The 26,922-nt window shown below is 38.9% G+C and overlaps 1 protein-coding gene across 1 annotated transcript in view; it reads left to right on the top strand.

Moving 5' to 3' along the window:
• Nucleotides 1-25,554, top strand: part of CDK8 (cyclin-dependent kinase 8) — a 50,639-nt gene extending 25,085 nt beyond the window's left edge. Inside the window, exons 4-12 of the mRNA XM_014966083.1 lie at nt 3,795-3,852; nt 6,630-6,761; nt 8,891-9,034; nt 11,118-11,187; nt 12,226-12,298; nt 17,487-17,584; nt 18,956-19,034; nt 19,157-19,312; nt 24,208-25,554. Of these exons, the coding sequence (XP_014821569.1) occupies nt 3,795-3,852; nt 6,630-6,761; nt 8,891-9,034; nt 11,118-11,187; nt 12,226-12,298; nt 17,487-17,584; nt 18,956-19,034; nt 19,157-19,312; nt 24,208-24,333 (936 nt within the window). The 3' untranslated portion in view covers nt 24,334-25,554. The remainder of the gene's footprint in view (nt 1-3,794; nt 3,853-6,629; nt 6,762-8,890; nt 9,035-11,117; nt 11,188-12,225; nt 12,299-17,486; nt 17,585-18,955; nt 19,035-19,156; nt 19,313-24,207) is intronic.
• The last annotated feature ends 1,368 nt before the right edge of the window (nt 25,555-26,922 follow it).

The following is a 26,922-nucleotide window of genomic DNA, read 5'->3' as shown; positions in this document are numbered from 1 at the left end:
ATTTGGAGCACTCGAGTTCAAACAAATAGATGGCCCAAGGCAGAACAGCTAGAGGGAAGCAAGAAGAATGATCATACATCCAGAAAAAATAACCTACTAGGAAACACCAAGCGGGAGAGCGTTCTTTTAATCTGGGTGAAAGGACTGAAAAGAGATGCATATCTTCAGAAGTGTGAGAAGTCCTTGCAGTGAAGGAGGGGGTGTCTGATCTTTCTGTTGATGTGTCAGAGGCAATGAGAGTAACCTCATTTGTTGAGTTAGAAGCAAAGGAGAGAAGAGAGGAAGAGAATAGATTGCTTGGGAGTTGTGCAGCCTTCATCATCAGAGACTTTAGGATTGGGGTGAACAGAGAGTGGTATATTGTGTTAGGTCAGGTGGATGGAAGAAGGTGGCTGCCTGAAGTTCTTTATAGATCTATGAATCTGTTGGTATAGCCTCTGGGTTTTTTAGCTCCTTTAATTGAAATTAGCTGCCTCCTTAGGATTTCTGTTTGCACTTTGCAAATAAGGATTAAATTAGAAGTACCTAAAAATATTTCAGTGAGGATCTTTGTACTGTCTTGAGTAGTAATAGTAATTAGCCTTTGTCTAGAAATCATACAAGGAGTCCGACAAGGCCAGATCTAGGACGAGATAAGATCTAGTGCTGTGCTATATTTGCCAACACCATTCATCCATGAGAGTGGGTTATTCCCCTGCTGCTGAGGTGGGCTGTCGGGGGTGGTGATTTTTCTTAAATTTTGTTCTGTGGTGTTGCCAGAACGTTGTTTTGCACGTCACTGCATGGCTCTTCAGTTTAGGATTATTAACAGCTCTTTCATTTGCATTTGTCTCACATGAGCAAATTGTTTTACTTGAAAGCAAAAGTAAATATGCCTCTATTAGAACAAAAATGAGAGACTTTTAAAAGTTGATCATTTGTAGTTACATAAAAATACCTGGTTTTAAGTAATGTGTTTTCAGAACACAATATAAAAATTGCTGAAAGATTTTTTGAATAACTGCTTCAAACTTTCATTTTTGCTGGATAATTAAACTGAAATTTAACAAACTTAACTGAAGTTAGTCCAGATTTCTCCCTTCTGTTTGTAATGACTGCTTATTTTTCTTTGCAAATAAATGTCTAATATGTAATGAGTTGCTGAAAGAGACAGATCTGGGGAGTTGTTTAGACTTCTGTTAGTGAACTTGAATGTTTTTCAGGGAGTTCGTAAAATGCTTATGTTCTAGGAACATGAGTACTGTCCCTATACTGCTTTCTGGTAGATATTCCCCTATTGAATTTAAATACTTACTAATGGTCTTATTTGGAAAATTCTTTCAACTAACCGTGTTGTTCCAAGCTACTAATGCAATGATTTTAGGAATGGAAACCTTCAGAATAGCCCCTGTGATTTAAAATTTAATTCTTTAACTGTGATGTTATATCTCTTTAAAGTGATGTGACTATATAAATATTTTTGCTTATAGTAAGAATCTTCTGTTTCAAGCAGAGCTGTTTCAGTGAAGGGCCTTTGAGTCGAGAAAGAAATGAACTGCTGTGAATGGTTATTCCAGATCCACTGAGATTTTTTTTATGTGCGGCTTTAGAAGCCTCCTACACAGAATTCTAAATTGTCTGCATTTTTAAAGATTTTCTCTAAATCCTGAGAGTAAAAAAATATTTGAGTGTGAATCAAGCTGTAGCTACTTATTTTGCAAACCAGTTACTGTCTTATCTGTTTGTGCTTTCTCTTCTCATCTGTACCTACCTTGAACTTAAAGTAGAAGATTTTTGGGGCAGGAATCGTTACTCAGCTCTGTTTTGATTAATCATCTGGCATAATGGAGACTTTGTGTGAATGTGTCTTCTTGTCCCTATCGAAATCCAAATAGTAAAATGTTTTAAGGTAAAAATATCCTGAGGGTGTTACAGGTGTTTTTGTAGAGTATTATCAACCTGTGAAAATGCAGGGGGAGAAATTATATTTTTAGGTCAATGTATTATTTATCTGAAAAATTTCAGTGCCTGTGTAATGTTTTGTTAACTCAAAAAAATATTAATTAGGCATGTAGCTTATTAACCTCCCAGATATATTGAAGCAGCTTTCGTAAAAGATATCTGTATTTTCTCATTGAGTCACAGTGTAGCAATAGAATGGTTTGTGTGGTGAAATGATCTGTTTTCTTGCCTAGCAGACTGAATTGCTTTAAACTTCAACATTAACTCTGAATTTAAAGACTTATGCTGCTTGTTTATTTCTAGGACTTTTATAGAAACAGTCAAAATAGAATGCTTTGTGAGCAGCGTGCCCACATACTGCATTTTATTATTTTTTTTTAATACTGAAGCAACACTTACCTGAAGCATATGACTTGATTCAAGAAAACAAAAGGGGTGGTGGTGGTGTGGGACACGAGCTCTTCTGCATATCACTGAGCTAATGCAGCACAAGTTGGGTCTGTTGTTACTGCTGTTGGAAAGATAATGGGATATATCTGACCTCTTTGGTCACTGTCAAGCTGTGACATTTTTTTCTGTCTTTAACCTGGTCTCAGGGAAGAGATGCAACACCTCAAATTCCTTTTACGTATTTTCTACATGGACAGTACAGTTTCAGAGATCCATGTTGGAGCCTTTCATATGCAGTAGTAAATACGTTTCTCAAGGACTTTTTTTTTTCTGGATTATTAATTTTTCGTACCTTGTTTTACACACTATGAAGTACTACTAGATTGATATCAAATTGTGGTCTTTTGTCTCTTAGAATGTCTTTACACCAGAGCCTGATAGATTTGGGAAGACTTGAGAGTTTCCCAAAATACGTGCTCGTAAATCACACTAAGATATTAGGATTTATTGTATTGCTTTTTAGGTAGCCTAAACTATCTTGCTAGTGTACTTTTTTCTTCAGATCGTTTTAAACTGGGAAATCAGAACAAGAGCTGTAACTTAGCCTTATTATAATTCTTACAGTTCACAATTGAATAAGAGCCCCTGTCTTGTCCAGGATTTACCGTATGAGTGGGTATCTAAATCATTCCATTTCAAAACAAGTCTAGCATAAATTTTTGGCTCTACTTGTGAATTTCCTGACTTTTTTCCCCTCAAAATAAGCACTACAGGTTTGATTTATATGAAGTCTTAGCATTGTTTTAACCAGCTGAACTCTAGCTCAATTCTTTAACTCACCTCACTAGTAAAAGAAAGGGAAGATGGAGAGAAAAATAATGTAAAGGCAATGATTTCCAGTTTTGCAGCTGTCTGAATTGGTATACGCTTGTAAATAGAAATAATTTAGATTATTTTTTTTCTCTCCAGTATAAAGTGGTGTGGTAATGTTTAATCTGCATCTCACTCAGATTTTTTTTTGATGTAAAATGTGTCTGCAAACGTGCTTAATGACCCCGGGCAAAACATGTTGTAGAGCTGGCATCCCATCCCCATGCTGGGGGTGCGGGGTGGTGGGCAGCAACGGGACTGCCTCCTGCCAAAAGGATCTAGGGCAAATTTGGTAGAAATCTTGGTGGCTCGGCGTCTGCCAGCTCATGTGGGTTGAGGACAGACACCAGGGTGTCAGTCAGGGGACATGGTGCTGGAGCACAGAAGCACCGAAAAGAAACGTGAGGAAGATGCAGCGAGGGAGAGCCTGTGTCTGGGTCCTTGCACAGCTTTACCGTGACAGTAAAACTTGTCATTTTTATCGAAACAAATTTGGTTTAAAACTGGCAAAACAAAGCTTAACTAACTTTTCAGAGACTAATGTTTAGGTTTATCGTGGTATATGTATTGTATATTTATTTTTTTTTCCACAGAAACCTGCTAATATTTTAGTTATGGGTGAAGGTCCTGAGCGAGGAAGAGTAAAAATTGGTATGTTTATATCTTTGATAAGTCCCAGTGTAGCATTTAAGTTAGAATGTTCTGAAGGTGCAGTTGTACCACCTAAAGTAGTCATTGTAATACTAGTACGTGCCTGGGCACATTGCCTAAATGCTGTTTTCTGAGTGACTGGCTTCTTGATTATTAGCCCCGTGCACCAGTTCTGACGATGAAATGCTGTAGCCTCATCAATGAAAAGTGGAAAATGTCGTTACATTTTGTTTAAGTGGGTGTTTGTGTGGGGTGGGGGATTTTGATTGTGGGGATTAAGATGAGAGCTAGCTAGGGGAAAGGAGGAGAAAAGAATAGGATTTTAAAAATTCCTCCATTTACCCCTGTAATGCCATGACATTATCTTGCTGCTGCTTATAAAATCTAAATAGGGAACTATTCATTACTACAAACTTTAAATTTTATAATGGAATCAAAGGTGGCATTTAGACTACAAAATGTTCTTGAAAGGGTAGATAGGTCCCTTGGAGATAAAGGCAAGGGATCTTAAAGTCCAGAAAACACAGTAATCCAGCCAAAATGCTTAGTGAGAACTATTGCTAAATGCACAAACTGGGATGTAGTGGTGTAGGAAGGACCCAACGCTTTCCCCACTATTGTAAAATTTGTTTATGGGAATTACTACTCACAGTGAGAGGATAATTTGTAAAACTTCAGTTGTTTTAAATTAAAGTAAATAAATAAATAAAAATTAACTGTAGTCTAAAAGTAATAAGCTATACCATGCTGTGCATTAGCATGGCAGTGCTTTGATAGCAGATTGCTAATGCACAGCCTGCTCATATTTGCTATGGTAATGCAGCCCCGTAGTTCATCTTTTTCACTTCCCTCTGTTTTCTTTATGAGATCATTCTTCTGCATTGTTGCTCTATACTCTTCCTGTTTTGTTTATTTGAACTATATGGTTCACCACTAGTATAATGATTCGGGGTAGGATTTTCTCGTAGCGTTCAGTGCTGCTCTAGTCCCTCCCTCACCCTTCTGAAGTCCAAGGAGCAGACGGGCCAGAACTGAACGCTTCTGCAAATCCTACCCCGAAAGCTTTTAGTGCCCTTCCCAGGTTTAAAGTTGACAGTAGAGATTGAGGTCTTCTCCGTACAAAACAGGTACCAGCGGAAGGGAAAATTTCTTCCTATTACCTTATTCTTCACGGAGCGGTTGCTTCCAAAATTGAGTTTGTAGGTCATCCTCTGGGCACCTTCACGTTCAACTGTGGTGGTGATATTTGCTGTACACAACTACTTGCTAGTAATTGCACATAGACCACCCATTTATTTCTTAATTGATAGTATTGAATTAATTTGAGAACAAATTTAAAGCACAACTAAATTTAGTCAGGCTGTTAATGGACAGGTGAAAGATTCTGTATTGGACCACCAGTCCTCTGAGCCATCCATTCCCAGCGGGGGAAGAGGGAGGGGGACCCTGGATTTCTAAGTGTGTTATCAAAACGTAGGAATTTTTTTCTTATTTTCTTAAGATATTACCACAGCGGGAAAAGAATGCAGAAGTTATACCCATACCAAGGGCTTCCACTTTTCCAGTGTAACTAATTTTTCTAAAAAATACATAACTGGTATTTAACTTAAAATAATTTTTATAGGCTTTTTGTGTCATTTTGAGTCATAAATTCACTTTCTGCCAACAATTTTCATTATTTTTCATAGTTGCTAGTGACTTGATCATGCCTTGAGTAATGAATGTTTTCATGTAGATAACTGTAAAATGTTTCTCTTTTTAAATGCATTAAAACAATCATAAATAGGAATGCATATGAAAAAAATAAAGGATTGTTTAGTCAAGTTAGAGACCCATATTACACTGCAGTTTTCCCTCAACCAGTGGGCTATAGTAGGTAGGTCCTTTTCCCTCAGAATGGCTACTCATCCCATTTCATTTGAGTCTTTCTCAGCATGTGTATATCCCTGCACCATAGAGTCCCTTTTCCTTGGGATTTGGGGATTGGTGGGTCGGGAAAGCAATTTGGTGGGAGAAGGTGCATATTTTAGTCTTTGCCCATTTTTTCCTTCATCACTTATATTTGGTAGTTCAAGCAGCTTTCTAAGCAGTTGTATACCACCAATTCTAAAAAGCAGTTTTTAATTATATAAGGGCCCCAAACAGAATTTTAAAATCATAGCCTAAATGGTATTCAGTACTGGTATCTTTATACTGGAAATACTGGAAATCTTGACTGAAAATGAGCAGGGAGGGAGATGCTATAGGCTTAGCTGCTGTTCTGTGTGAAGGAAATCTTGCTACAGCTAACTTCGTGAGGAGGGAGCTTTTGTGATGTGCATGTATGTATTATAAATCATTCTAACCATTGCAGAACTTGCATTTTGCTCACATTTAAAATGCTGCTTCTTGAAAGACCATCCTGTAATAATGGAATATTTTACTGGAGAATATCAGGTAAAATGAGTCAGGATTTACCAGTGTCCTGAGAGAAGTGAGTTGATGCGCTTTTTCAGAACAATGGTTAATTCTTTGTTCCAAATGGCTCATGTTAGTAATGATTTATAATGATATACTTCATAGGTGGTGACATCCAGTAACTTCTACAAAAGCTTTAAGAAAACCTGCTCACAGAATTCCTATCTGCTACAGTCCGCGTTTGTCTTTTATGTAGCACAGTGATGGTAGCACTAACAAGTAAACTCAATCAGTTTGTTTAAAACAAAAAAACAAACAAACAAACAAGACAATTGGTAGTTTTCCTCAAATTTTAAAGCATCTCTCTTTGAATTTTGCAGCTGACATGGGCTTTGCCCGATTATTTAATTCACCTCTGAAGCCTTTAGCAGACTTGGATCCAGTAGTTGTAACGTTCTGGTATCGAGCTCCAGAGTTGCTTCTTGGAGCAAGGCATTATACCAAAGCTATTGGTAAGTAAATTGGATGAAAACTCACTGTTTTGTTCTTTGTGTGAAGTGTACCCAAATATTGCAGCGTTGATAAATAGTGCAAAGGACAGTAGCTGAGTTAAAGGTACATTGCTGACTCTTTAGGAAATACTAAACTCTGACAAATTGTTTAGTTTACTGTGGTCTCTGGCTAGGAATAGCAGGGAAATATTTCGGGGGTTTGGCTCCAAATGCCCTGCAATGCAATGTAATTTTATATGGCTTTCACCCAAGATTTTCGTAAATGCTGTTAGAGGTTATACAAAATATGGATGCATCTTTGAACTATTACTAGAATCCATATGAAGATGATAAGGCACAGTGCATTGATTTTATCGTAGAGGTTTTTAGCTAGTGTAATAAATACATGAACTAAGGAATGTACAGAATGGAGAATATACTGGCTGCACTGAAACTAAACTGTAAAAACAAGCTGGGTTTTAGTCTCTGTGTCTTTTTCAAAGCACACATGTGAACAGGAATTGCTTTAAGTAGTGAGATGTGATCAGAGTCACGCAACAGGCTAAGCTGGGATGCTGCATCAGGCATATCAGAAAATCCCAAGCCTCACAGAACACAGACACTGCGAGGATGGCATTAGTTACATCACCTTAATGCTGCATCCTCCTCACCTCCTCACTGAATTCCTACTTACCAGTCTGAATTCTAACAGCCTTGCCATGGTCTGGTTGACTTTGCTCTGCCAGTCTGTGCCCTAACTAGTTTGGGGTAGGGGATGGCAGAGGGCAGGGGTGGCTGTGGGACAGGGGGAACAGGCCAGCAGCAGGCTGGAGGGAGGGAGGGTTGCCGTTAGTAGGTGCAAGCACCTTTGCCATGGAAGGGAGAGAGACTGGAGGGTTTTTTTTTTCTCTTACTGGCTCGTTTCAAAGATACGTTCAAGCCTGGCAAGGGTTTTGGGGGAAATAACTTCCTCTGCAACACTCCATTTACTTTGCACAAACGTGGGGGTTGGATGTCGACACACATGTTGTGGTCTTTGTAACCTGAAATGCTTTCCCCAGACCTTCGACATTGTTTTTTTTAAGATCGTGTCAGTGTTTTTGTCAGAAATTCTAACATTTACGACTTAAATGTATTTTCATTTACTTTTCTGTGAATACATTTCTTTTATAGATTAAATACACTTCTCTATTTGTTCCTTTAAACTGCTTTTTTTGTTGTTGTGTTTGCATGTTCCTTCTCTTTACTGGCATTTTCTTCCGCTTGCAGCATGTGAAACTGCATGAATGGTCATAGCCTTCAGTACATAATTTATTTTTTAGCATAGATAAAACCTGACTGTGTACAAACACTGAGTAATGGGGTTATGCTCTCTGCATCATTTTCTTTTGTCCTTGTTCATGACCTTTTCTTGTTCATTCAAGGTTCAGTGTAGCATTACTTAAGTAGGTTAAAAATTGCATTTGTATATACTAGAAAAAAAAATCAGGAAAACAACTGGGGAAGTTCAGGCTATCTGATTTTGCAGATTGGGACACAACAGTTAAAACAGAAAGGGTTTGTTTTGTTTGTTTTTTAAATGAATGTTATCAAGAAAAAGGGGTGAGGTACATAGGAGCGATGTTCTTGCTACTTTGTGCAAGGCATATAGCATTGGCTTTCTCCAATATTGCAGCTTTGCAGCTTGGGGTTTTTGGGTCATGTAATACTTATTAAACCCAGAGGCTGATCAGACAGCATATTTCTTGGTGGGGACAGTGTGGCAGCGAATGGGCAAGATGTTGGTTGGCTTTTCTTCATTTGTGTTTGATGTGTGGACAGTTACCCAAATAGTTTCCTTTGGGTTTTTTTTTTTTTATTATTCAAATTAATTTCTTACAACAATAAATGGTAACTACACTTTAAAAACCCCACAAAAATTCGTACGATCCTCTCTTCAGCTCCTGTGCAGTTACTGAATTGTGTACCTCTATCTGTAGCTAAAAGGAAAAGTCGACGAAGTGTTGCACTTCTACAATAGAAACTTGAAATTTTCAATGATTTTCAATGCAGGGACCTTATCTCTGATAAGCTAACATTCTACCTCACCAAGATGCGTTTGGAAAGATTCATTTGGTTTTTTATTTTATTTCTGTTCTCCTTTTTTAAAGATATTTGGGCCATAGGGTGTATATTTGCAGAGCTGCTAACATCAGAGCCAATATTCCATTGTCGACAAGAAGATATCAAAACTAGTAATCCTTATCACCATGACCAGCTGGACAGAATATTCAATGTAATGGGATTTCCTGCAGGTACATACGGTATATTTTTCTTATCACTGCTGTTCAAAGAAAGATATCTGTGTTGCTTTCTTTGCATATGAAGGTGGCAGCTGATCAAAGCAACAAAGCTGTTCAAACACCATCTTTATTTCATGAGTTATAAATCTAGATTCTAATAGTCAGATATTTTTCCTATTATTAATGATAGGATTATCTTTGCATATACATGTACCAATGTTTTATAATTTTAAAAGATCATGTTTAATCATGTGTGGATGATTAAAAATCTGAAGGAATATTTCTGTGTTTCTTCAGTAGTGACTATAGATTTGGGAGTGACTGATGATTGTATGAAACCAAGCAAAAATCTATACATCTAGTGACTATTATGTAGATGTTTAACTCATGCTAAATTAAACATAGTAGGGAAGGGTATTTCTTTTTTTTTTTTTTGTTGTGTGTTTGCCTTGGTAGAAAGCTTGTAATGTGGAGAAAATGTCTTTATTCCAAACGAGAACAAGGAACTGGTTGCATGAACCAAAACATACTGTAATGTGGATATCACTTGTTGCATTTTCCCCTCAGTGTTGGTTGTATCTTGTTTTTCTACAGGCTGTTTTGCATCTTTTCAGTTAATGCTTTGTCTTCTAGTCTTCACATGATCGCAGATGTCAGAATAACAGGGCCTTATTTTTACTTTTTAGTCATCTTTCTCCTCACCGCTTGTGTTCCCTGCTGTTGTCCATTCACTATTAATAATCTTTACTGTTCTGGTGGAATTTCTCCTTCCTATCACATGAATTTTATGGTCTTTATGTGGTTCTACAATTTTGTTATAAAATTTGTTCTTATTTTTCCTCTTGACTTTTTTGTTTCCTGTATGTACTTCATTGCTTCTATACTGCGGTATGAGATTCCTAGAAGTGTTGCCTTTGCATATTAAGTATTTTTCTTGAAAATCCCCCTTAATTTTGCTGCTTTAAGCAATGCTCTCCATTTCTGCTTTTAGTCTAGAATTCTACCCTTTTCTTATGCTTTTCTTACTTCATTTGGCTTTTACGTTGCCCTTGTGTAGCTTACATAAATAGATTATACCTCATTATTGTTTTGTGATTGGTTTAAATAATCCTTTCCAAGGGTTTGCATTTGATTTTTGAAGGTCTTTGGTTCTTACCAAGGTATATTATCTTTCATTTAATTGCAGCAAACCTTTTGTCAATTAAGAAATTGACACTTGCCGTATTCAAAACAGTTTCACGCATCTTTGGGGTAGAGGATAGGAAAAGAGAATAGTATTTTATTTCAATAAATAATTAAATAGTTAATCTCTGATTTATTTATTCATGCAGTATTTTTAAACTCTGGGTGTTCTGCAGTTGTGCTAAGACTTAGTAAAGATTTGACTCGAATCAAACTACTTGCCCAAAGAGCCTTTTCAGGAGTTACAGAGTGTAGTACGTTTGGGGCTAGGTGCTGGCAGTGATTTTTTTTTTTGTTTTATTTTTATTCTATTTCAGGCTTTGTCTACACAGAGAAGTTGAGATGAAATATACTTTTAATTTGAGTGTGCAAATGTTACTGTTTCTTAACCTTTTGTTGGCTAACAGTATTTCCTTTAGGTTGAGACAGCAGGTATTCACACAGTACCCCTGGGCATTTTCCTGTAACTAAAGACAGTGCTGTCGAATGGAAAATCCCTTAGAAGGAGACGGCATTTGCAGGAGTCTTGTGTACTCCTGTCCCGAGATCACGACTGCGCCTGAATAAATAATGGCCCTGAAAGGTGCAATCACAGTGGCTGACATGATTTTCTTCTGCCTTCTGGGCATATGGTGATCTTCACTGTAGCTGGCAGCTGGTTTTTGTGGTTTTTTGGGGGGTTTTTTTGTTGGTTTTTTTTTTTTTTTTTTAAAGCTTTGGAGCTAATTAGCACACAACTTTTAAGTGTGGGTATTGTGAAGATTTGTTTTGAAGAAGTGAAGGAGTATGAGCCAAGGAGTGCACAGCAGACTGAAAAAAAAAAAAAAACCAGGGCTACGCAGATACCTGGAAAGCCTTTGTTTTACTTGGGGGGGGAAAGAAAAAAAATTATTAATAAATATTGATTTTGCAGATAAAGATTGGGAAGATATAAAAAAGATGCCTGAACATTCAACTTTAATGAAAGATTTCCGGAGAAACACGTAAGTCGGCTTCAAGTTGAGCTTTCTTAAGAAAGCATGTTTTCTTTTCCCTCCTACCCTAAATTTCTTGTTGCTGAGGTTGTTTTCTCCGTAGATGCCAAACAAGGACTATGAAATGGTTATGACTTAGACTGTGGAAAAGAGGAAAAATTAAGTAGTTTCATAATGGTGAACTTGGCCTGTTGAGATGTTGTGCATAAGAAGAGCAGCCAGAGACAGACTGTAAATGGGAAGGTGGCAGGTGATGCCATTAAGAGCCCACGCGGCTCTGTAGATTGCTGAGCACAGTTTGTCCCAGCTGTTCCCAGATCTGTGGTACTGGAATTGACTTTTTCAGTGATAGCTGCATAAAAAGGATCTGGTAACCTTACAGTGTTTCCAGCGAACAGTAGGGTATAATTGTTAGGTTTGGTGTCTAGAGTAGCTTATGAAGGCTAAAGAAAAGCGTACCTTTCAGTTCTGCTCTTGTGTTGTCACAGTCTAATACCTGCATTTAAGAGCCTGCCCTGTTGCCTTGTTTCCCTGCTGAGCGACATGGGGCTGCACCGTCACATACATTTCTTGCATCTACTGTGCTACTGTAATCATTTGGAAACCTTATTTCTGAGCTCCTCTTCAAAAAAAGTAAATTTATGGATGCTCTTGTAGCAACCTGTATGTTGCAGGAGAGTGTTAAGATGGGCTGTGGATTTATCTCCATGTCACTGGCATTAGAAATGTACGGAATGAAACTGCATAGTAGTAAAATTGCTAAAAGGCAGTTTAAATCCAAGCAATAGTTTGCTTTCTGCATGTGGGTTAGAAGTGTGCTTTTGTGTGGATGTGGTTTTACAAGCGTGTGAGGTAGAGATGCATTTCTGTAGTGTTTGAGTGATTGTTAAGCAATTTCTGGTGTTGGTAGTTGTGGTTTTTACCTGCATAGTGGATAAGCAATGGAGACTAAACTAGTCTTATTAATGTTTTGTGGCTACTAAGAAAGCTTTGCAATGTCAGTGATTCGCATATTAGAAATGTCACCTTTTTTTTTCCCCTTTCTAGGTATACCAACTGCAGCCTTATCAAATATATGGAAAAACATAAAGTTAAACCAGATAGTAAGGCATTCCACTTGGTAAGTTCTTGTACACATAGAAAATCAACCCCCTCTTGTTACAGTTGTTCAAAGTGAGAATCAAGTTGCTGTCAAGTACACTGTGACTAACTGTATTTTATAAATATTATACCTTATTCTATAAATAAAGTTAGGAATAACAGACACTGCATTCTGAGAATTGCAAAACCACTTTATCTTCTCACATTGATAAAATGATTCTGTGAGTCATTCATTGGATTAGGTTCTGTATCGAGTATATCAGAAGTTTTCAGTCTTTTAAGTCACGTTTAGTTTGTAATTCTGTTTGCAGTCTTGCTGCAACTCTTAGCCATTTTGCTGCGTTGCATACTTTTAATAGCCTATTTTTTATTAAAAAGAAAGTCCTAAATGATTAATTTTTTTATGCATTCATTATTAAGCTCACATCTTACAGACTGAAAACAAAAATAAAAATAACTTCAGACTTGGAAAAAGTCTCTGAGATTTCTTATCTGCTCTCCCAGTCTTTCAAGTTTAGATATTGTTTTCAACAGAACAACAAAACTAGACACAAAATAATCACCTGAGAATAGCTTAAAACACTTACTACAGTGTTTTCTCCTTGCAGTATCAGAACAGATAGATAACTGTTTGGATGTATTCGGAATTTTTGTTCAGCATGTTTGTTTTATACCAAAAAGGCAGTGGTTACATTAAAATGCAAATGGTGTCCTTTACCAGCTAAAAAGCAGAGTATTTTGTGGTGTAGACATAGCATGTTTATTATACTCCCATAGATACGGGTTGTGAGGGAAGTACCATGAAGTTCAGAGTTAACTAGCTCTAACAAAATCTTTTCAGTTTTCTGCTGTCAGAATAATTCACTGAGAGTCAGATTCCATTAAAAACCCCTGGTCTCTCCGAAGTAAGATCTTAAAACATTGTTCAGGCGCTGTCAAAATTGGAAGGTGCCTTAGGTTTCCACTTGTGTTGTTTGAGGGTAAGCTGAACTGCAGATGCATCCCTTGGGCCTCTCCCCCAGAGCCTGGAAAAGTTCAACGAATCTCTTGGTACCAGTTCTTCCAGAGATACTCCAAGATCTTATTCTTCCACAAGCTGTCTCACAGCCCTTTTACTCTCTGCATTGGAACAGATAAAAACCTGTTTATACATACTATTGTAAAATATGCCAGAACTAATAATTCCAGGACTAGTAAATCCTGGGTTGTTGTCACTGCCAAAAATGAAATGTTTTGATTTCCCAACTTGAACTAGCCAGATTTTTTTCACTCTTTACTGACAATCATGCACATGGTCCCTCTTCACATGCAGAACTGATGTGTTAACATGAGGCAACTTTGGCTCCTTCCTGCTTTTGCAGCTTACATTTCTTTTCCTGTTTTCACTATTCTGATTTTTTTTTTCCTACTTACTTGTTTATGCCCTAGAAAATGAGCACACACCTGCTGCTCCTGGTTAATTAAGTGATGCTTCATCTCCCATTTGGTTACTTTGGTCCGTATGAACTGTAGTAATTGTCCCATTCATTGCTGATCTATAAAGTTTGCTGCCTTCTTATTATGTCATTCAGCCAGGTGATCTTTTAATTGAACAGTTTTTAAAATAGAAAATATTTGTAATAAGTACTGGAAGATTCAGTTCTGTGCTGGCACCTGAACAAGGGGGCAAAATAGGAGTTTTGATCCCCTGTGTGATAATGGTTGTGCAATCATTAAACTTTTCTTTTTGTTTCTGTTTTCTGTTGCTGGTTATGACCAAATTTGCTCCTATCTTATCAGCATGTGATGGACAGCTTTGCAACATAATTGCCAGAAATAACGCCAGAATTTTGCAATGTTTTTTGATTGTGATGTTTTTCAGCATGTTGACAATTCTTTCTCATTTTTTGCCTTCCTCTTTTCTGGCTCCTGGGATTGCTTTTTTTGCTGCTTGAGAGAACAAGAATTGTTCTGTTCAAACTGATATGCTACAAAGGCTACATGCAGACTCAGAGAGCTGAAATAACTTACTGTGAGTCCTTGGCGATGTGAAAAACAAAACTGGATTGACAGTGGCAATACATATTTATTATGTTCTTAACCATGCCATTAAAACGGAAGGCTGAGGAGAGAAAATGTATTTTCTAACTTCAGCAGTCTGCAGCGTGGAGGTCTGCATTGTGGTTGTGTATCCTCACTTAGTGGCTAGTGAAAGGAGATGACCAATTCAGACATAGATCATGACACTAGATCTTTCTAAAAAGGTGAAGTTAACCCCATAAGAAGTATGAACAGCAAATGTAAAATGACTATTATTTGCATATGTAGTTTCTGCATATCTTGTTAGATTCATGATTAAAAAAAAGCTATAGGTTGAGTGTGTAACATTTCTTTTAAAGGTCATGGTCTTTAACAATACATCATGGTCTAGTTTTGCCTTGGACACTGTATGAACACTTGGACACTATATGGCAAAACATGAAGAATTAGTATTTTCCTTTTTAGTATCTGAAGGTTATCTCATTCTGCCTGTATCTGTTGCTTGTCCAGCACAGATGTATTCTGCAAAACTGTTGGGTGGGTGGGAAGTATATGCAGGTACACCAGACCTTTTGAATTAGAAACACTTAACTTTTTAGAATGCATCACTGCAGTTCAGTGCTGGAGTTAAATAAAATCACTCTTGTCTGCTATTCCTAAAATGGAGGAAAAAAAAAAATCTTCAGACCCGTGGAGACAGCATGATGTTTCTAAAGTGGTTTTTATTGAAAATCACTATTGAGAGGCTGCAGTGACAAACGTCCAGCTAGCATCTGAAATGTTTACATAGGTGCAAAATGAGAGCGGAAGAGTAAAAACAGTACACAGAGTAAAAATGGTTTTTAGAGTTACCTTTCAGTCTCTAACACTGTGCTGCATTTACACTTCATGTCTGTTATTGGTATTTGAAGTTATTCAAGAGGAGCTCCTGGCTATGTATCCTAAGTGTTTCTCATATCATGTCCATCTGAGTGGCAATGTTTGTAACTCTTTCTTTTTATACAGATTTTTCACTGTGCTTTGGTTATGTCAATTTTATTTTCTTAACTTTTCATTTATGTATTGCCTTAGCAATTTTGCTCTGCTGTCTGTTGTTGAAGCACCTTTTTTAAGTTGGGTATCAGGCAGCAAATACCTAGTGTGCTGCTTAACCCTCTGTTAACGCTTCCCAATGAGAGTAAGAGGTGCTTTCTCATAGGCTAAGGTTTTCCTGGGTTTTTTTTAGTTGAACTGAATTCAACTATTTTGTAAAAAAATTATACTTAGCCTTGTCTTCTGTGTATTTATACTTTGTGGTCATCTTTGTTGTCTTTAACAAACAGAGGCATTTTGGAAAGATTTCCTTTTTTTTTTGTTTTTTTTTTTTTGTTTTTTTTGTTAATGTAATTGTTACCTGATAGATTTGACAGGACAAGAGGAAATGGGCACAAACTTGTACATAAGAAGTTTCATCTAAACATTAGGAGGAACTTACTCACTTTGAGGGTGGCAGAGCACTAGAACAGGCTGCCCAGAGAGGTGGTGGAGTCTCCTTCTCTGGAGATGTTCAGACCCTGCCTGGACACATTCCTGTGCAACCTGCTCTAGGTGGACCTGCTTTGGCAGGGGGGTTGGACTAGATAATCTCCAGAGATCCCTTCCAACCTCATATTGTTTTGTGATTCATCAGTTGTTACGAAGATAAAGGCTGAGGTCTTACACGGATAGTGCAGCAGTACCAGAGCTCAGACTTGATGTGCTCATGGAGGAGGCAGCTTATTAGACTTCTCTGGGGTATTTTGCATCATGTCATGCAAAAAATCAACTAAAATCCAAGATTTTGCACAACTGTTCTTTTGCACAGCATGTAGCACACAGATATGTCTGAGTCCATATTTGTCAGAAGAAACAAGCACGCGCTGGAGTGGGTGATAAAAAGTTATCTAGCCAGGTGGGCTTTTTGAACATGTTGATTACTACTCTCTTTTACAGCATAATGATTTTCTGAGTGACTTCATTTGTCATCCATAGTATTTTAAAGATGTTGATGGAGATATACTAATACGACAATGCTAAATAATGAGCAGTGATGGACATGGAATCACTTTTGCTTATTAATTGCTAAGAATTACATGAATTTAGGTGGATATTACGTTGCTTCCTCTTTAGTGCAGCGTAGTTGAAGAAACCAAGCTAAATATGTGCGTGTTACATCTCCATGTGGAAGATGAACAGACCATTAAAGAGAGAAGGACTTGGAGTTACTGATGGTTCAAAAACTGGACAGAAGCTGACAGTGTGTGTTCCCAGCCCATAAAGCCAATTGTGTCCTGGGCTGCATCAAAAGAATCATGGCCAGCAGGTCAGGGGAGGTGATTCTCCCCTTCTCCTTCACTCTGGTGAAACCCCACCTGGTGTCCAGCTTTGGGGCCCTCTGCACAGGAAAACATGGACCTGTTAGAGTAGGTGCAGAGGAGGGCCAAAAAAATGATCAAAGAGATGGAGCACCTCTCCTATGAGGACAGGCTGAGAGTTGGGGCTGTTCATCCTGGAGAAGAGAAGGTTCAGGGATACCTTACAGCAGCTTTCCAGTACTTAAAGGGGGCCTACAGGAGAGATGGGGACTAACTTTTTAGCAGGGCCTTTTGTGATAGGACAAGAGGTAGTGGTTTTAAACTAAAAGAGGGTAGATTTAGGCTAGTGAGAAAGGAGAAATTTTTTATGATGAGGGTGGTGAGACACTGGAACAGGTTGCCTAGAGAGGTGGTAGATGCTGTGTCCCTGGAAATGTTCAAGGTCAGGTTGCGTGGGGCTCTGAGCAACTGGATCTAGTTGAAAGTGTCCCCACTCTAGTCCAATGTCATTGCAGGGACATTGGACTAGATGACCTTCAGAGGTCCCTTCCAACCTGAACTATTTTATGATTCTGTGACTAAAGCTGCTGGTACGTCATGGAAACTCTTTGAATGTTTTTGTTGGAACATTTTTGACTGGAGCTGTGTGTCCTGGGCTTTGCAAGTAAAAATAGGTGTTTTTCAATGGGAAATGAAGTTACTATTTTAACAAGAAAGAAGAATGTGGTTATGCCATTTATGGTTAGGGTTTTGAGTTCAGACACGTTTGCATCAGCTTGTCTTTCAGGGATAATACAGTGAAGTTTCTGTAAAACATTTTGGTAATACAGAGTGGTTTATCTTTTATTTTTGCAGCTTCAGAAATTACTCACAATGGATCCAATAAAGAGAATTACCTCAGAACAGGCTATGCAGGATCCCTATTTCTTAGAAGATCCTCTTCCCACATCCGAGTAAGTGGTCAGTTTATTAACCTATCGGTACATGCAGAGATGCTTCACAAGTGCGTGCTTTCTCTCTGCTGTGTTTGTGACTATTGAGCTAAATACTCTCTAAGAACCAAAGAAAGGTATAACCACTAAAATGCCGTTTGTGGTTTTTTAAAATTAAGTAGCATTCTTATTAATCTCTTGCTTTATGGAACTTTGATCCTATTAGTCGCAGCACTAATCTTGTTATTCACTGACAGGTTGATTATGCATGCTACAGATCTTTGTAGACAACTGCTAAGTGCCCACAGGTCCACTTCGCTGCTCCAGAATGCCATATGACACTCACTAATTAGCTTACATTTTTCTGTCTTAGCCTTTGTTGTAAATTCAGTGGGTGGGGGAAATCAACTCTGTGTCTCTGTGCTGTCATCCTTAACAACTTAAATCCATTTTCCGTAGACACTCCTCTCTTTTTGTTTGTGTGGGGAGATTTACAAAAGGAAGAAAATTTAGGGACAATGAATGATTTCATTAAAAATTAATCCCCCCTCCCAAAAGGCTAGCCTGAGAGCATGATTGTACACCTTTTTAGAAAAGCTATTAGTACATCCAATGTATGCTTCTCTACCATTATCTAGGAAAGAATTTATAAAATACGGTATGTATATTTATAAGTAATTAATTAAAAATTAAATTATTTCACTAAAACCTACTGGATTATTTATGGCAGCTCCTGACCAGTCTCTGTGATTTAATGTTGTCATGTGAATGGTTTGCTTTTGCTGAAACTGCTTTTAGGACAGTGTTTGGCTTTTTCTTCTCAACTTTAGGTTGGCATTTTAATGTGAATACACAATGAGTAATGCCAATGGGGGTACAGAGCCATTGTTATAAATACAGCCTACTGATTAAGGGCAGGTAAATATTAGCTTGCAGTAGCAAATTCATGTAGGCCATGAGATATGAATTGACAGACTAAATTTCTAGTTATTTTTAAACTTTGTTCCAGGTGGTTTTATTAGTAGTGGAGTTTCCAGGAGTATTTTTAGGTAGTCCTGAGATTGCAAATTACACGATAGCTGGATTAAGATAGTTCTTTGTGCCCTTGCAGATACCTAACAGGTGGTTACCTTTCCAGCCACCAGTTACCAGAAGCTGTGAAAACTGTTAGGAGTTTCAGTGTGTAAGAGGCAATTGAAGTTTAAAAGTTAATGTGAATGGGTTTGCTAAGTTTAGAATAGGATGAAAGTAAGATGGGGAAAACTTCTCCATTAGTTACAGATATTAGGCTGTGGCTCAGGCAACTTGAAACTAGCACGGGTGAAGTATGAATCTTATGGGTCTAACCCTTCTGTTCTAATACAGTGATAAATAGACTTTTTTGGGGGGCAGTGTTTTTGCAGGTTGTCAAATCCCTTACCCAAAACGAGAATTTTTAACAGAAGAAGAACCAGATGATAAAGGAGACAAAGTAAGTACTGGAAGAACAGTGTCATCATGCTTCACTGGCTTTCACACTATTTCCTGTTTTCATGTTATTTCATGTACTGCTTTTGAGTTGAAATTTTTCTTTGTGTTTAAACAATTGAGAAGAACCAGCAGCAGCAGCAGGGCAATAACCATACTAATGGAACTGGTCATCCAGGGAACCAAGACAACAGTCACACACAGGGACCCCCACTGAAAAAAGTGAGAGTTGTTCCTCCTACCACTACCTCAGGTGGACTTATTATGACCTCAGACTATCAGGTACTTGATTTATTCATATATTGTGTATTTGGTTCTCATGTTCACCGCAGTGTTTCTTTAGCTAAACAATTTTATAAATGTCACTGTATTAACTGGTATTTTTTTGGCAGCTTCCAGATGTTTTTTTTTTTTAAGTGCATTTAGTTGCTGGTTTGCCTGTAAATTGATGTGCTGATGCTCTTTAGGTTAGCAATAAGAAAATTAGGATCAGAAATTATTACAGTTACTAATTTTTTACCTTCATATTAGGGAATGCTGATTGTGACCGGGAGCCTGTTGTGCTGTGCTCTGTCTCACCTAAAAATACCATTCCTTATTTGAACAAGTCTGCAATAGTAGGAGGCAAAGGATATTGCAGTAAACAAGCTGTGGGATAAGGATCTGAACAAGAGTTTTAGTTGGGCAAATGGATGGGAAAGCAGTATTTTTGATGACAAGCAGAAAGACTTGACATGATGCTGTCATAATCTCTGTTTTGAAAACCAAGGGAGATTCCAGGTTGAGAAAGCCCAGTATTACAGATCTGAAGGGACTGGTGAGGTGGTAGCAATCAATGAGTGTTGTAGTTTGAGGAAGAAGAGGAGGAATATAGGAAAAAAGCTTGAGGAAAACTTGAAAACTGTGTTCTAGCCTTCCTGCATTTGAGCTTATAGTCAAACATTAGGAAATCAGAAGAGTCTGGAGGAGGAGAGTATCTGAGAGTCATCCCAGGGAATGATACATGAATTTGTGGGTTTGGATGAGTTTGCTCCCAGAGATCGGGGAGAAGAGAGTTAAGGACAGAACCTTTAGTTAATGCAAACTAAGAAATTACAAAAGAGGAACAGGGACGACTTTTCAGATGACGTGCATAGGAGTATTTAGAGAAGTGGCAGATTTTAGAAGCCTGGAAATTGGAGATCTCAAGAGGAGGCAGGCTGGTGAAAGTGTTAGCCTGTAGGATCTGATAAATACTGGTTCACATGGAGTGTGCAGTGCAGAAGGCCAACTGGAAGAGAGTTTTTGATGGAATCTAAAGATGGGGAAGTCAGAAATTGCTGGCAGTATTTTCAGTTAAAGATGAGAAAGGATCCTTCCCTCCCCCAGTATCTGGAACCCACTTAGCTATGTTTATATTCTGTAGCACAACGTAGGGAGAGTTAAAGAATGCTTTCAATAAAACTGCTGTTGTCAACTTTTGCTCTTCACACCAATAGCGTATCAGTTTTCAAGTTGTTCTCCTTGAAGAATAAGGATTTTTAGAGCTCTTTGAAACAGTGGTCACCTTAACTACAGTGCTGCACTGTAGGGTGCCTCTAAGTATAAACATTGTCTTTCTTTTAGTTGAGTTATGCATCACAGAGCGCTCCTTTACAGGAGATTCATCCCATTCAATTTGGCAAGCTGCAAAGTTGGTTGCTGTTTGGGCCTTTCAGCTGGCTCTTTCTGCTGCTTCTGTTCTCTGTGTGTATTTTTAAGAAGGCAGATGCAACTTTCTCTTAATCTTCCCCTCATGTTGAGCCGCATGCCTAAGGAGATCGATGGAGAAGTTGCCTGGACATGCCCTTCACCCCTTTGAACAAACTTCATCTTCCACTTCTGTGAGCAAGGGCTGAGATTTGCTAGTTAAGGAGGAGGAAGACTCCAATTACTTCGGCAGGAGTTGATGTTGGTTTGTTTTCAGCTCCTGTTCATCAGAGTACAAAACTTTAGCACTCTCAGATGTCTATCCCAGGATGTAGCTGAGGGTAACCCTTGACAACAAGTGTAATTTCAGAGTTCGCTTGCCTGACGTAGTGATAACTGCTGCTTTGCTATCTCAGGTGCTTTTATTGGTAAGTTGGCTCTTCCTGACTAATCTTTTTGCTGCCTCTTTTGGAGGCAAAAAAACTGGTTTAAAAAAAAACCAACCACACAACCTCCAGTCTTGCAAGAAGCCAGTGGGTATATTTGTTCACAGTAAGGTATCTGGAAAACATGGTAATCAAAGGGAGGAGACCTGAACTTGCTGGCAGTGGAACAAAAGCAGTTAAGAGTTGCCTATTGGTGGTTTCAGATCTCCCTGAAAAAAAATTCCTCACGTTTTTTGCTTCTGATCCTGCAACTTGAGGAGAAAGCAAACAAATATTACAATACAGCCCTCTGTTTTCATCAAACACCTGTTCCTTTGTTCTTCATTTAATTTGCTCAAATTCCCCACCTAAAGCTTGTGAAGAAGGATTGCCATCTCCTGGGCAAGACACACAAAGACAGTTTCCCCTTCCACTCAGAAGTCAAATTGCTCTCTGCAGAGCAAGTTGACCTTGTATCCTTTTCTGCCATGTGTAAAAATAGTAGACACGTGGCACACAGACTTCCTTGCCTTCTCCTTTAAGTCAGGGATGTGACACTTCCAAAGGCCATGTGACTTTTTAATTGCCTCCCTCTAAAATAAGATCTGTTTTAGAAGTCAGGATGCAGAAGATGTTTACAACTGACACGAATGGTCAGTTTTTGAATGGTTAAACTTGTGATAGTTTCCTATTTACAGGAGCCACGCTTGGGCAAAAGGAATATTGAGGGGATTTTGCTCTCTGCAGTACATCCTGTATTTGTTACATGGAGGAGGGTGACCCAGAGCTGTGACACTGTTGATGAGTGACTTAGTGTGTCTCCAGACTGAAGGCAAATGTCACAAAAGCTCAGTCTCTGTGTTAACGGGGCAGCTCAGCAGTGCTGCTTTGTTCCCTCTGGCATCAAGTGCTGCTCCAGCTTTTCTTCCCCTTTACGCTGTACGCCCCCGGAGAATTAGCTCAGTCCTGTGAGCAAATGTTAACAGGTAGAGTTTGCCTTCTCATTTCTGCCATCAGCTCAGCATCCTGGGTACAGCTTCCATTCTAAATGCTGAACGGCAGGAAAAAATGGGGTTGTTATTATTTTACATTGTGACTTACAAAATCTGTGAAGCTATTTTAATATTTTACTTTTTCAGGATGTTGGTTCACCGTAGTTTTGCATATTCAGATCTCAGTAGCAAAACCCTAGTCCTGGAATATTCACTTTAAGGAAGTTTTCAGATCTTTCCTAGAAGGAGCTTTTGCTAAAAATCCTAATACATCTTGTGACACCAAGAGTTCAGAAGTTATACAGCAGTTTCTAAATGCTGCAGAATTTGTGTGTGTGTAAACCTTAACATAAATGTAAACCAGCACAGTAATGTACTCAAATTATGTTAATTTAATGAAATGTTAAACCTCCTAAGTGGTCATATGATTGAAAATCTCGCAATCTTTTTTCCTTTATAATGCATGATGTGTAAATAACTAACTTTCAGGTTAAAATCTAAGTGGGCAGTTGTTGGTTTGCCAGTGCTTCTTGCAACGATGAACGCTCCACTCAATAAATAATTGTAGAAATGCTGGTTGAAAGGGGCATTAAAACCATGTAGCCCAGTCTCCTGCTTGAAGCAGGATTGTTGCTAAATGCTAAATCAGCCATGGCTTAAAGACCTCCATAGATGGAGACTTCACAGCCTCTCTGGGCAAATTCTTCTAGTGCTATACTGGTCTCAGTGATTTTTTTTGTCCACACACACCGCCCGCTCCCCCCGCAGTGTCCAACTTAAACCTCCCAAGCCACAATCCATGGCCATTTCTCCCTGTGATATCTGGTTCCACTGAGAAGCGTGTGGCTGTTCTCTTTAACTCTCCTTCAAGTGTTTCTAAGGTTGCTGCTATGACATCTTAGCTTAAATAATCACAGCGCGCTCAGCCTTTACTCCTAGGGCACATGAGAGGGTGTCAAACATATCTTTTGTGTAAGAAAATCTCCAGAATAAAGCCGAGTGGCTCAGCAGCAGTAAGATGCACAGATGTTTGGACCTCCGCCCCAACATACCTTCTTGGTAGGGGAAGGGAGGAAGTGGAGAAAACCTCATAGCCTTGTGTGACATGCAGGTGAACTGTAGCCATCTGTTGACTGGGTTGGCTGGAGGTTTGACTACAATGGGTGTAGATTCACAGGAGGTAATTAGGATGGATAAGTGAAGGGTGGTAGCTCTCACTGTCTAATTTGGTAGTCCTCTCCTATGAAGACAGGCTGAGAGACTTGGAGTTGTTCAGCCTGGAGAAGAGAAGGCTCCAGAGAGAGCTTATAGCAGCCTTCCAGTACCTAAAGTACCTCCTTCCTGGAGGTATTTTAAGAAACATGTAGATGTGGCTCTTCAGGGCATGCTCTAGTGCCCGAGATTATTGGGGTGTGGTGGGGTGTTGTATGTGGTGCTGTTGGTATGGGGCTTGGTTGGTGGGTGATGTGTGGTGTGGTGTTTGTTGTGGGTGTGGTGGTTTGTTTTTTTATTTTTTTGTTGTTTTTGTTGGGGTTTTTTTGCTGTGTGGTTGGACTCGATGATCTCAGAGGTCCCTTCCAACCACCGAGATTCTGTGATTCTGTAAAGGGGACCTAGAGGAGAGATGGGGAGGAACTTTTTATCAGGGAGTGTGGTGGTAGGACAAGGGGTAATGGTTTTAAACTGAAAAAGGGAAGATTTAGATTAGATATTAGGAAGAAGTTCTTTCCTGTGAGAGTGGTGAGACACTGGAACATGTTGCCCAGAGAAGCTGTGGATGCCCCATCCCTGGAGGTGTTCAAGACCAGGCTGGATGGGGCTTTGAGCAACCTGCTCTAGTGGGAGGTGTCCCTGCCCATGGCAGGGGGGTTGGAACTGGATGATCTTTAAGGTCCCTTCCAACCCAAACCGTTCTGTGGTTCCTGATGTTCGTACCTGCATCTGTTGTAGTCAGAGTAAGCAGAAAGAAGCCTGGAAGCACAGCAGCTTTGAGGCTGCGTGTGCTTGGTACCTCTGGGAGATACAAACCGGCGTGCGGGGCTGCCTTGCGATGTACCTGTTACGAAGCTTTGCCTTTCCTCTGCTCTTGCAGCGTTCCAACCCCCATGCTGCCTACCCCAACCCCGGACCAAGCACATCGCAGCCACAGAGCAGCATGGGGTATTCAACTACCTCCCAGCAGCCGCCCCAGTACTCGCACCAGACGCACCGGTACTGAGCTGCACCCCAATATAACGTCGATGCACTGTCGCTAAACGCCGCGGGACCGGCCGCGCGGCTGCCTGCCCGCCCGCCTGGCACCCGCCTTGGGCCACGAGAATGTACTGTACAACCACACCTCCAACCTGTCCCATCCACCCCCTTCCACGCAGCCCAGTGGGGGCTCCCGAATCCTACCTGTTCTTGGGGTTAGACTTGAAAAGAAAAGTGCTAGCACAGTTTGTGTCGTGGATATGCTACTTCCATAGTTTACTTGACATGGTTCAGACTGACCGATGCGTTTTGTTTTTTTTCTTTCCAGTGACAGTCTGTAGCAGTTGAAGCTGTGAAATGTGCTAGGGGCAAGCATTTTTGTTGTCGTATGTGGTGAATTCTCTTTGATGTAACAACTTTTATCTGACCAATAGTACACAACATCTTTGAACTGGGTACTTGAAGCATACAGTATATGTTACCATAGCAAAAAAGAAAAAAAAAAAAAAGCAAACTAACCGTGACTCCGATCGAGACAATTTTGATAGACGTTTATTTTTAGTGACTTTTGTGGGTTGGTTCATTTTTCCACCTCGATCAATGTTTTATGACCGACACGATTGCTACGATCAGATTTATTTTTTTTTTTACAAACATGAAAACCTTTGCATTTTCTTTTCCAGCGATTACAAATGTCCCAAAGATTAATTTCCACCGTAAGTTTTTGGTTTTGTTTTTAACTCTATGACTTGACTGGTATTAAAGCTGCTATTTGATAGTAAAATAAGTATGTTGACATTGATATAAACATGTTTGGTTCAGCAAACAAACTGAAATGATTGTCATAGACAGTGTTTTATTTTTTTCCTGTTGGTGTTAATGATTTGTGAGCATGCTTTGGGATTAAAAAAGCATGAGTGATATTTCCTAAAAAAGGTGCGGCATCCATTCAGATATTTCGTCATGATTTTTGAGAACCAGCTTGGTGTAGTGGATTTTAAATTTTGTTCAGTTAATTATTATTTTTTTTTTAAATGTTCGCACGTTGTTTAGGGGTGCCATTCCTACAGCAGAGGATCAAGGTGTTAGGAGAGCCTTAGAATTTATGAGGAAAAAACTTACATACAATGTACTGTATCAAACTATTTTACATGAATGACGCAAGTATTCTGAATAATAAAAAAAAAAAATCAAACGTTGTTAAAACAAGGTGTTATGTAATAAATTTATTTTTCATAAATCTGCATATGACCTTTGCCTGTGTTCCTTTTCATCAGCGACACCGCCCGGCTCCCCCATCTACACGTGTATTGGTTGTGTCCTGAGAAACAGTATTTGGTAGGAATTTCTCTTGCAAGTGGGCAGCTTTCCATTAACTGCTGAGAAGGATTATTTTTTTTTTTTAATAGCAGGAGAAAATACTGTGTCTTCATAAAATGCCATTACCCCTGTTGCGTACGTGTAGCCGACCAGCTGGAGATAGGCTGATGGTGGGTTTATTACCAGCTACGACTCAGAGATCACACAGCTCCTTTTCATCTACAAAATCCAGAGATGTTCCTGTCTGAGTATTCTTCTAAGGTTTCTGTAACTTATTCTTACTTTGTTATCTAATACCACACTGTGATTTTATGACATAAATGTATGCAAGATACGCAGGATCTTCTGCAAGTGCTTCATGTGGTGTCACTGTCAGCAAGTGGGATCCATCCAAATGCACTGAGCTTCTGACAAGGAGCAAAAGAAAAACCAAACAGGTAGCCAGCCTGAAATGCAGACTGTCTTTGAGGTGAAGATGAAATTATCTGAGTGAAACAGAGGTTTAAGTGCTTGGGAGACTTAAAATGAAATGAAAAATCTGAGTGCAGTTTATGCTGCTTTAGTAATACTGTGTGATACCCTATTCATTTTGACATGTCATGTCAAAATCTGACTTTCCTCAGTTTCTGGAATAAAAATAAATAATATAGGTGGAAGTGCCTTAAACCTCTTTTTGTTTTTTAAATGAAAGCCTTTTTTTTTTGTCCTTTCCTTAATTTATATACAGGCTTTGAACTTGCCTGTTTATTATTTCTAACGTCTTACCAGGTACTGAAGAGGGGACAAGATGAACTTTTCTTTGGCTCAAGTATTATTGGCCTAGATTTTTTTTGCTTTCTTATTGATGCATATTCATATTAATGCATAATAGGTAATACTATTCAGATTAATGCAGACCTTATTTGATACCAGTATCTTATGATGTCTCCAGTGCTTTGTACAAGACTGGCTTTAATTTCAGTTTTGCAAATAGAAATGCATCCAACTGACAGAAAGGATTTGCCATTAGTTTGTGCTTGAATTTAATTTGCCTATTAAGAAAGCATTTGAGATGAAGACGCAGCTTATCAACTAATTATAATAAAACTAAATTATATTCTACGTTTAGTTCTAAATGGTCTGCTACTCCATTTGCAGTAATTTCATTCATTCTACTCCCATTTTTAGTAGACATATTGCAGATTACCTCAACAAACTGAGATCCTCCAGGGAAGTCAAATCTTAATATTGGACTTGTTCTGATGTCTGAGTCAGCTGGTTGGTTGGGAGGAGGAATTTGAGGTTTCTTCCTCTA

This window comes from Calidris pugnax, unplaced genomic scaffold, assembly GCF_001431845.1.
Source record: "Calidris pugnax isolate Ruff unplaced genomic scaffold, ASM143184v1 scaffold20, whole genome shotgun sequence".
Classification (NCBI taxonomy): Eukaryota; Metazoa; Chordata; class Aves; order Charadriiformes; family Scolopacidae; genus Calidris; species Calidris pugnax.
Note: the sequence above shows the minus strand (reverse complement) of the source record. Positions and strands in the feature narration are given on the sequence as shown.